At 47.3% G+C, this 11,762-nt stretch overlaps 1 protein-coding gene across 2 annotated transcripts in view; it reads left to right on the forward strand.

The window, feature by feature from the left end:
• The window catches only part of RIN3 (Ras and Rab interactor 3), a 71,966-nt gene extending 67,023 nt beyond the window's left edge, over positions 1-4,943 (forward strand). For both annotated transcript variants that reach the window (XM_009561601.2, XM_054067235.1), the window contains 2 exons: positions 2,243-2,406; positions 4,251-4,943. In XM_009561601.2, the coding sequence (XP_009559896.2) occupies positions 2,243-2,406; positions 4,251-4,559 (473 nt within the window). In that variant the 3' untranslated portion in view covers positions 4,560-4,943. The remainder of the gene's footprint in view (positions 1-2,242; positions 2,407-4,250) is intronic.
• The last annotated feature ends 6,819 nt before the right edge of the window (positions 4,944-11,762 follow it).

Consider the following 11,762-nt stretch of genomic DNA (forward strand, 5'->3'; position numbering starts at 1 on the left):
GAGCAGGAACTCACCATCACCGGGGACTGGCTGCAAACCCCAGGCGGGGTTTGAGTGGTGTGGAAGTGCCACCTAGAGGCAATGCAATCATAGAATTATAGAATAGTTAGGTTTGGAAGGAACCTTAAAGATCACCCAGTTCCAAACCCCCTGCCATGGGCAGAGACACCTCCCACCAGCCCAGGCTGCCCAAGGCCCCATCCAACCTGGCCTTGAACACCTCCGGGGATGGGGCATCCACTGCTTCCCTGGGCAACCTGTGCCAGTGTCCCACCACTCTCATAGTGAAGAAATTCTTCCTAATGTCCAGTCTAAATCTGCCCCTCTCCAGTTTGTGCTCATTCCCCCTCATCCTGTCACCACAAGCCTTTGTAAACAGTCCCTCTCAGCTTTCTTGTAGCTCCTTCAGGTACCGGAAGGTGACTATAAGGTCTCCTCAGAGCCTTCTCTTCTCTAGGCTGAGCAATCCCAACTCTCTCAGCCTGTCCTCATACGGAAGGTGCTCCAGCCCTCCCATCATCTTTGTAGCCCTCCTCTGGACCCGTTCCAACAGCTCCAAATCCTTCTTATGTTGAGGATTCCAGAACTGGACGCGATACTCCAGGTGGGGTTTCACAAGAGAGGAATAGAAGGGCAGAATCACCTCCCTTGCCCTGCTGGCCACGCTGCTTTTGATGCAGTCCAGAACACAAGGCTGCAAGAACACATTGCCGGTTCATGTCGAGCTTCTCATCACTGAGCACCCCCAAGTCCTTCTCTGCAGGGCAGCTCTCAATCACATCATCCCCCATCCTGTATTGAAACTGCGGATCATTATGAAACTTATGAAAATCAGGTAGCTCTGCTGAGCTGATGAGCAATTTCTGTTTCTCTCTTGTTTTCCTGACAGGCAGGGAGGGGAGAGCAGGACCAGGTGTTGTGCAGAGCCTGGGCGGTGGGCTTGGGCCAGTGTGGGGGGCTCACAGCTGACATGGGCATCTCCAGCCCCTGCCCAGCCTGGCCCCTCGACCGCTGCTTGCCTGAAGGCCCAGCAGACATGTCCCCATCCTGCTGCCACTGCTCATACAGCTCTGCAAGCTGGGTCCTTCTCTCTCTTCAGAGGAGACCCTGGCCTGAGCCTCTGCCTCATCAGCAGAGCTGAGCCAGGAGGCAGCTGGGTAAACAAGGACTGTTAATTAACTTGGCACCAGTGACACAGGTCTGCCTGCCAACCAAAGCAGCAGCTTCCTCGTGTTCAACTCTGTTGTCTTATCAGGGCTTATGTTCATCTTTGTTGATGAAGCCTGTTCTTAGCATGGTCCAGCTGCTTCCCTGCCTGCTGCAGTTGGTTATTCATTACCTGCTGCAGTCAACACCACAGCAGCCAGGAAGGGTTCTAAGAGAAAGGGACTGGTGGGGGCTTTTACTGTTTTATCTCCCTTTTTTCTGCTTTACCAAGATTTATCCCACAACTCTGAACAGTCCAGGAATTATTCTCAGCCAAATATTTGAGCTCCCTGTCTAGTTGACGTAGATACAGGGAGTAGAGAGTGACCGGTCCTTGCAGATCTGAGATAGCTCTCAATGATGCTTGAGCCCACAGGGGACCCAGACTCTAAATGTTGTCAATTGTGTCCTGGGCTGCATCAAAATTAGCATGGCTAGTAGGTCAAGGGAAGTGATTCCAATCCTCTGCTCCACTTTGGTGACACCCCACCCTGAATACCACATCCAGCTCTGGAATCTTCAGCACCAGCCACACATGGACCTGTTTGAGCGAGTGCAGAGGAGGACCACAAATATGATTAGAGGAATGGAACACCTATCCTGCGAGAAAGGCTATGAGAGTTGGGGTTGAAAGACAGAGAAAAGCTTTTTACCAAGACCTGTAGTGACAGAACAAGGGGTAGTGGTTTTATACTGGAAGAGAGTATAGTTATGTTGAATGTAAGAATGGTTTGTTTGTGAAAGGATGTTTTGTAGGATTTTGCCTTCAGTCTCTGTTTACTTCTAGGGCACCTGCAGCCTCAGCAGTCTGGGCAGTGACATTGCTGTGAAACAGAAAAGGGTAGAGGACACTGGTAGTCATTAAGTGCCTTTTCTCTTTGGTTAATGCCAGGCACCCCTGCACTCCCTGCAGCGAGGCACAGACAGTGCAAGGGTTGGACAGCTGTCACTGCATGGGCACTGGCAGGCAGGATAGAAGTAGAAATGAATTGCCCGTGCAGGTGTGATGTTCATAGGAAACCTTTTCCTTTCACAGGCTCCTATTATTTAACTACCACCTATGGGGCCCTGGAGCACATCAAGAACTACGACAAAATCACAGTTACGCGGCAGCTGAGCATGGAGGTGCAGGACTCCATTCACCGCTGGGAGCGACGGAGGACACTGAACAAGGCCCGAGCTTCCCGCTCATCAGTGCAGGTAGCTGGCATTACGTTCTAGGAAAAAAGCCTGGAAGATGAACATGGTGTCTCCATACTTACTATTTTTTAGTATGATGGCTATTTTAAAAAAAAATACCCCAAATCACTGTTAAAAAACCAAAAGTAGATACAGTGCAAGATTTCCGTATCCTAAAACACACCTCATTTGAAATATGTATTACTTACAAAATGTATTTTGAAGTCTTGAAGTACTTTCATAATGTTATAATTTTAAGTATGACCGCAGAGTGATTTTATTGTTCATTCTCAAAGGAGGTATGCAAGCAGTCTTCGCACGTGGAGAGCTGCAGCAGGGAGGCAGGGAGCCCCTCTTCTCCATGTCTATAGGGCCTGGGGAAATCCTGGGCTAAGTCGAGGATGTGTGAGCGGGCTACACAGGGAGGTTTCTAGGTGGCATAAAGCTGTTAATAGAGCCTGAGACATCTTAAGATCCGGTCAGAGAAGTGTCCTGCAGAGCTTGGCTACTCCTGTCCAACTGCAGGGCATACCTGGCAGTGGCTGGCTAGCCATATAGCCCAGCAAAGATCTCCTCACTCCCAGGAAGGGAGTGCCGTGGTGAGGCTGGCTGCAGCTCCAGGCAATCGAGGTGCCCAGCCAGCCCCGTGTCCTGTGATCCAATTGTCATCCACAGGGAGGCAGCAAAGGCCATGCGTTGGGTTCTGTAAAGCCTTTACAAAGCAGACTGAAAACTGTGAGTGCTGAGGGGAAAGCCAGGGGAAAGTCTCCTGAGTAGGAGACACAGTCCATATAGCCCTATGAGAGAATGGGGTCCCCATATTGTAGTCAAAACAGCTCCTGATGATCTCAGAACATATGAATGGTGGACAAGACACATCAAATACTTGTCCACCCTCCAGTGCTTCTCTGGCAGTAGCTCATAGCAAGTACCAAACATGGAGCGTAATAGCTGGGAAAGCAAATGCCACATTTCCCCAGAATACCACTGCATCCAGCAGCCTATGGGCTGTTTTCCATTCTTGTGAATGAGGGATAGTATCAGAGACGTGAGCCCATCCTGGTGGAAACAACAAGCATGCTCCTGCACACCTCTGTCTGCTTTATTCATCTGCAGTGATACGCCATAAAGGCAGTGTGGAAATTCATAGTCCAAATATTTGGCAAATCTCAATACTGCTGTGGAATCCAACTATTTTCTGACAAAAATCTCTGGCAATTTTTTAAACTTCACAGATACAAATTAAACACACAGGTTCCACTAAGGCCAAAGGTTCTCTAGATTCTGTTCCTCATGAGTTTGGCAAGGGGAAAGTTATCTTAGTGGTCGTCATTGCCTGAAACAGGATACAAGTAAATCAGCCCCCTCAGCATAACTTCTTCTATTTCCATGTTGATGAAAGGACATTTGGAGGACACACTCTCAAGGTGCTGTTTGGATGACAGTGGATCACTAACATACCAGCCCTTTCCTCTTTCTCTGAGGGGTAGGGGAGGTGGGGTGTCCATGCCAGATCTCTGAGGTTTGGGGCTTTTATTCTGCTCTGTTACTTTGCATCTTATTTCTTCAGGAGCTGTAGAGAGACTGGAATGGAACTCATTAAGAATATTCACCAGAATCAGAGAAGAATGTTCACTTATGTATCTTTACAGGGCTAATTATTCAGTTAAGTGTCTGTAAGTTTAAGTATTTGCTGATTCAGAGCTTGCTCATCAGAGGGGAGAAAGGAGAGAATAACTAGGGCACTGGAGGATGATTGGAGGATATTTGGAAGTGTTTAGAAGCTCTAGGCAGTTAGAGTTCTGCCTCCTTTGATCCTAAGTCATAGTGTTAACTGCAAGAGCTACCCTCATATCTCTCTTCAGGATTTCATCTCTATCTCCTTTCTGGAAGTCGGCGCTCAGTCAAGGACACTTGCTTCCCGGAGTGATACCACAGCTGAGCAGCTAAGCAAGCAGTGTGCTGGAAAGTTTGAAGTCTCCCATCCCAAGGACTATGGACTCTTTGTTTATGTTGATGGCCAGTGGTTGCAGCTGGATAAAGATGCTCTTCCTCACCATATCAAAGCCTCCCTGCTGAAGAGTGAAACCAAGAAAGATTTCCATTTTATTTATAAACCAATAGACCACAAAATCCCAGCCTTTCCAGTTGTCAAGGAGTCAGACTTTCCCTAAGGGCCATGCTGCTGTTCGGTTTTGTTTGCTGTCATTCTGAAAGGGTTGGATAGTTTATCTCATGAGATTTTCTGGTATCTGCAGACCTCAGAAGGACTTTGAAGCATGGCCTTTGGCACAGGGCAGATGTGCTAATTGTTGATGCTGTCTGAATAAAGGGCATTTCTCAACAGAGTTCATTTGCAGAAATAAAAGGAGCATTCAGGAGAACATTCATCCTCTGGAAAACTTGAAATATCAAACCTCAGAACCTCCTGCTGGCAACCAGCTGATGTCACAGAATGTAAATGGACAGTGGAGAAAATTCAGAGATCTTGCAGAAAAATGGATCCTTACTATGTAATAAATTATGGCAGGTGTGGACCACCTCTATGCACAAGGCCTGTAAAAGATGTGCACAAACCTCAATACTGTCTGGAATTAAGATTGCACGTACACCCAACAGTATCTATTCACCCAGTTTGGGTAAACTGAGTCTTGTCTGATGTTTTCAGTGGCTCAGGCTGCCACTTGTAGCAGAACTCCATTTCTGTCTCGCTGTCTACAGCATTTCATTGCCTTTGAATTCCATGTCATTACAGACCATGCAAGATGATCCTGTACATTCACTAAGAACATATTTTCTGACATCTATTTGTAACTAAAATCAGGTAGTGCAGGCATTTTGATCAATGTATTTTTCTTAAAGATTTGAAGTCTTCACCATCAATTTTACATGTACAGCATTTTTAGTCACATTGGTTGTATGATAGTGTCTGGTAAATTGTATATTTATTTCCATGTGTGATATGGTGCAATTATTTTAAAATAAGCATTTGTAAAGAATTTACTAATTTGCCCAGATTAGCAAACCGGATTAAAATTTGAAAGTCAAAAAGAACTAGAATTAAATTCCTGTCCTTTTTTAACCGGTTGTCATTTTGTCTAGTATTTTCATATCTTTAAATCCCACCAAGTTATTAGTTAGTAAATTTAGGCTGTTGTAGACAGAACTTGTTAACTCTGCTTTCTACCTGTGCTTTCAGTCATTCAGTCATTCAGTCACTGCAGACTTAAATTTCCCTGCAAACCTAAATTCCCACAAAATAAATTGAACCATGGCAAAAATGCATTTAATGAAATTTGAAAACAAATTTTCACGACTGGATAATGGAAGCAGGAGCCTTAATTGCAATCCATGTCTTCTGGGTGCCTTCAGCCAGGCAAGATTCCTGCAGTGAACACAAAAACTGGATTTCTTGCATGCAAGAAGTAAGTAACTTCCAATTGCAGCTGCGCAAACTTGTGATCAGGCCTAGCAAAGCTCTGATTAGAAAAAAAGGGTATTTTACTGTGGGTTTTGCTCGAAGTTGCTGCTGTTTCCTCCCATTAACATTAAAAAAATAATTAGGACACATTGGGCCAAGTTGCCCCAAAATCTCTGCCCTATCCTGAACCTCCAAATGTAAGATGGTATCACGTGTAGCTGGTCACTCTCAGTCTCTGGGGCTTGAAATGTCCATTCCTACATGCCCCTGCTGTGGCGTGCACTGGCCAGATCTGCATACAGCCAGCCAATCAGTGCTGTGCGCCTGCCGGCTTGGGCTGTAGGCATGTCCTGTCAGGAAGGGACAACAACCAAGAATGAGGAACAGTGAATAACAACAATCTTGGTTTCAAGGTCACCATGTGCAGAGCTTGCTTTGTGTGACACCAGCACCAAGGTGACTCCAAATTAATTTTATTTTTCTGATCCTGTGCAGCTGTTAGCACCTCTGGCTTACCTCTGGGCAGCACCTCTGTAGGATGCTGGAGCTGAATCCCTCCGTTGTACTGCCATTATGCTCTTGCAGGACAGTGTGCTTATGCTGGAAGCCTGGGCTGCTCTCCGGATGGCACTCGGGAGGCCATGACCAAACCTGAGACACAGATTTCCAGTACGGATCTGGCAGAGGAGGTGCTGCTCTGAGGGCACTCTGAGCCATTGCTGCCTCCAGTGCCTTCCCAGGTCTATGTCACCTGGCCCATGGCCCAGGACCCCATTTCAGCTTCCCAGGCTGTCAGCCCCTGCCCCTGTGATATTGCAGCAGGGCTGGTCTCCAGCTCTCCACAGTTATGTCCCAGCCTGGCCTCAGCCTGTTCCCATCCCCAGGGCTGTGGCAATGGGACATGCCCCCATGGAGCGCCCTGGTCCCGGAGACTGCTAGCCTTGCTGTTCCAACACCAGCTTCCCAGTGTCCATCCTGCAGGCTGTGACAAGGACACCAGCTCTCATCCTTCCGCTGCCCTGCCCTGGATGTCATGTGCTGATGGCTCGGTGGCAGGCCCTAACAGGGGCTGCATACAGGGTTGCTTGAGTGCTCCAGCTGTGAGGTAGGATGTCTTCACCCCGGCAGGCTCCTCACCCTTGCGTTCTGGTTGATCTCACAGCAGTTTTCCCCTCTGGTGGAAGCACTACCAGTAAATCTCTGACACACAGCACAGAGAGGCCAATTTTCCTGTTTCCACCATAGGTATCATCACTGACGTCCTTATCTCCTGAGGGCTGACCTGCTCCATGTTGGCCACACCAAGATGATCCTGATGGTCACCACTCGGCAGTGACAGCAAGATGATCCAACTTCTGGGCAACATGACTTGTGAACCTTCCTTTTTTTTTTTTCTGAAGCCTGCCCCACACATGCATTCTCCAAATCCTGTTTTTCACCAGCTCTCCCAAAAGAGATATCCCATATAGGCACCTCTCTCCTTTCTTCCCTACACAAACCAGGGCCCAGGCTATCTTTCTAGCCCACCTCCCATTGACCTCCTCACCCCCTTTGGTAGGACTCCAAGCCGTGTACTCATCGTGCCTCTCACCACCTGTGTCACACTGCACAGGGTCCACTCACACTGCCAGACCTAGCGATGTGGTGGGTCTGACCAGCAGCTTGGATCTGCCATTACTGCTGCAAGTTATTTTAAGCCCAAGGAGCAAAGGTGTATATGTCTGCTCAAGTCCTTGGCCTGGTCAGGTTATCTTTATACTGTAACATTCACAGTTAATGAGCTGAAAGTAATCTGATCATAGAATCATAGAATCACCAGGTTGGAAAAGACCTTTGAGAACATCAAGCCCAACCGTACTTGTCTACTACTAAACCGTATCCCTAAGCACTCCATCCACCTGTCTTTTAAATTCCTCCAAGAATGTTGACTCAACCACCTCCCTGGGCAGCCTGTTCCAGTACTTGATAACCTTCTTGGTGAAGGAATTTTGCGGCACCCTGGGACATCTGAGTCAGCAGCTGGACTTGGGAGTGAGAGGGAACCATGGATTATAGGGCTGGTCAGTGGTTCCCGTGGAAACTGTGACAGTGCTAAATCACTGCAGTCCAAAAGGGTTTAGAATGAGATTTACCAAAGCCTAGTCCCCAGATCAGGCCTGCAGATCACAGATCCCAGTTTTTAAAATGCAAGTGGTGCCAGCCTAATGTCTTTGGGCTTTTACAAAGGCTCTCAAATAGAACAAAACCAACTGCAAAGCTCTGATTTGATTTGCAGAGGTTGCCATGGCTCTCCCAAATTCAGAGGTTACTGATGGTAATGCGAGCTACTGTGCCTGGCTGTGAGCTGCCCGGAAGGAAATCCCTGGACTGAGGCTCAGTGCAGAGCTCGGCTTACTCAGAGGCTTTGGGGCACCTGGCTGATTTGGTCACATTATATAAAACACCAGCAACAACTTTGGTCAATATTCATCTCTGGTTACAGGGGTGACGTGTTTCCTCCAGGGCCTATCCACAGTTCTTCCTTGCCAAGGAATGCGAGCTGGGAGGTGACCTGAATGACAGGATCCCCGAGAACCCCAGGACAGAGACTGCCGCCTCTACAAGTTCAGCAGTGGAACTCAGGCTTTGCCTGTGCCCAAGTCATCCACAAACACTCTGTCTGAACAAATGTGCTGTTGTTTTGGTAACCCTGGCAAAGACCTGGGTTCCCAGTGTCGAGACAGCATGTCCCTCTAGCTGGAACCTGCCACCCAGTGTAATGTGTGCTTTGGGCTGACATTTCAGGTAGTGAGAAAAAAAAAGTCAAATGTGGCTATCAAATAGGTATTCTGAAATGCTTCATTGGATTTTATCCATTTGCTTTGCCATGGAGTCTCCTCAGTCTGCAGCCCAGGAGAGGAGGAAGCAGTTCAGTCGGGTGACCAGTGGCCACGCCAGGTTAGTCAAGATGGTCATGGCATGACTCATGCTCTGGCCCTCACATGAGCCATCAGCAGACAAGGGTGTTTCAGGAGACTTTGACCAAGTAGGGTTGTGCAATCCAGCCAAAGCCTCCTCAAATGTTGCAAAGAAATGTTGTGCAATGATCGCTTATTTATTCACAAGGAAATGACCCCAGTGTGAGAAAGAGGAAAGAGACCTGCTGAACCCAGCAACTTCTGCAGAGAAAAAAACAAAAGGCCCAAGTGGCCCCTTCATGCATAGAGCTGGTTTAATGCTGCTTTGCACCCAGTGGTACAATCTGTCAATAATTCACTGAAATAATTACACTATCAGGTCATGTATAACCGGGGGGTGTGTGTGTGTGTGTGCGTGAAGAAAGCCATTCAAATCAAAGACAATTCTCCTGTTGAATTCAAGAGCTTTTGGGGCATCATCATCCATCAGGAACCAAATGTACTTTGAAGTCCGGCACAAGATTGGCTTTTTGCTACAGGTTTGTGGAGTGATTCAGGCTGGCAGGGACCCTGGTGATCACCAGTCCAAGCCCTGCTCAAGAGGGGGTGCCTGACAAGGTTGCTCGGGACATCCTTTCCATGCTGCATGTCTCTAGGGCTGCAGGTCGCACAGCTGCATTGTGTCCCTGTTCTAGCATTTCAAGTGCTTGCACTGTGAAAAACGGTTTCTTCCTATTCAGCTTGTGCAAAGTCCCTGTCTGTCCCACCAAAGTCCCTCCTTGGCTGGGTGTTGTTGCTGCAGGACACTAGCCAGCTCTGGAGACGGTCTATGGGATTACAGAGTTGTAATATTGCTGTTGTTTCCTGCCTCTTTGGGGGTACCATGGCCCTAGGAAGGAAGCAGCTTCTGATTCAGAGTTGCCTGAGCTCTTAGCACGAAACGCTGCTCAGACAGCACTTCATCTTAAGGGTCCTTCCCCTCTCCTGCTCCTCCATCCCTTTTCTCACAGGGCAGAGTCTGAGCAAGAGAACAAGGGATCTTCAGCCTCCCATCCTGAGATGGGCATGGCTGCTCAGCACCTCAAGTCATCCTGGTAAAAGAAGCTGCAAAGTGGTTTGGACAGAGCTAAAATACTACTACCTACAGGAATTTCTAAAAAAAGTGCATTATCTCCAACTCCATGTGAACTGCCTTCTGCTTTATTGCTAGCAGAGAAGGCAGGGGGGCTACGTGCGCTCTGAACAACTGTGTCCATGTGAGTTTGCATTACACAGAAACAGCCAACACAGTGTCAGCACACTATGGAGGCTGCTCATGCCTCCTGCCCTCCAGGTCCTCTCAAAGGAAAGGTGGTGAACTGCTGTATGCAGCAGGATGCTGGGTGGAAACATACAGTATATTTGGCTCACTATGGCTGGGAGAAGGCCTGGAAATCTGTTCCTAGCAGAAAGGAAGAGGACAGGAAGAACTGGCTGGTAAAGACAACACCCTTCCCAGGGGTTATGGATGTAGACGGCTATTCTGCTCGGGAAAAGCTTTTGTAAATAACACAGCCTCAGCTTTGCTCTGTTCTGCCTCGTGATGATAAACTGTTTGGAACCTGACAGTTTTCCACATTTTGCAGCAGTCTTTCCTGCACCCCAGCATTCTAGGAATGGCAGCCTGAGCAGCTGTGTGCCTGCAGAAAGCGATGGTGTCTGTACTTGCCTGATACACCGTGAGATACTCTAGCATAAGACTGACCTTGCACAATCCTAAAATGATTTTCTCACCAGGTTCTATTACCATCCCAAAATAATCACCCTGCCATGCAGGCACTAAGCCTGTGTGATGCTATTTGAAGGCCTTAAACAAATGTATTGATCAGCACAGGTGAAGATTGTTGGCTTTTTTGTCTGTGAGGCTGTTCCCTGAGTGACTGCAAAGGAAATGGGTCTCCAGAGATGAACTGGAAATTCAATAGCACATTAAGGCTTTTTGTGGGGCACAGAGAAGAACCTGCGGTATCTCAGCCAGTATTCTGGGCACAGATTGCACCTCTCTTTCATTTCAGCACATCCTTGAGGGAAGGAGTAACATTGTCATGGAGAGTATTTTGGATGCTGAAGCTCTGGAAATCACTCTTGCAGGAGGAAACCAATGAAACAGAATCCCACTCTTTCATGTTTCAGCTTTACATCCTCAGGGCTACAAAGGTCTGCAGGAGGGCCACCAAGGCCCAAGTGCCACCTGTGTATTGCTAATGTGTGAAAATAAAAATGCGTGCTAGCAGCTGACTTTTTCATCTGATAATTACCTTTTGAGGCTTACTTAGTATGACTGGAGATATTTGGCTGCAAACTGATGCTACCTGTGAACAACCTGGACAGCTTTTTTCTCCCCCCTTCCACATTACAGATGTGAAAAACAAAAAGATCAAAAGCCTCTTCTGAATACTTCAAAAGAAAACAGGTATTTCTAAAGGGTGAAGAAAATTGTTAAAACTATGAACTGATGATGCCAAGTGCTTGAGAAACAGGCTGGATTTCTATGGCAGAGAACTACTCTAAAAGCATAGTTGCATAAAACATAGCAGAATTAAAGTATATATTCAAACGGGGCTTTGAAGAAGTCATTTCTCCTGCTCTTTCAAAATGACTGAGGGCTCTTTTGTAATAACAGCCAGACTACCTGAAACCTCTCCTGTGTGGCCAACCCTTCCTCCTGTCATCACAACACCTGCAACACATTTGGGCACTCAAGAACTTCACACACTCTTATTTTTAGATTTCTGCTAAAAAAACTCTAGGTTTACAGCTGAAAAGAAACAAGAAGCAACTACAAAGCAGCACACATCTGGACTTTCAGTAACTCCCAAGGTGCAAACTTTCATTTCTTAATTCAGTAAAGCCCAATTCCTCATACTTTGACCTTTTCCCATCCATCTTGACACTCTGTGATTTCCCTCTCTCACTCAGCACACAGCTGAAAGTGCTAATACTCTTGGCTTTATCTGGCTCTTCTTTATCTAAAAGCAGTTTCAGTCACACCCCTTGCAGCCCCTTTCCTCAAGCAGAAC

This window comes from Cuculus canorus, chromosome 5, assembly GCF_017976375.1.
Source record: "Cuculus canorus isolate bCucCan1 chromosome 5, bCucCan1.pri, whole genome shotgun sequence".
Lineage (NCBI taxonomy): Eukaryota > Metazoa > Chordata > Aves > Cuculiformes > Cuculidae > Cuculus > Cuculus canorus.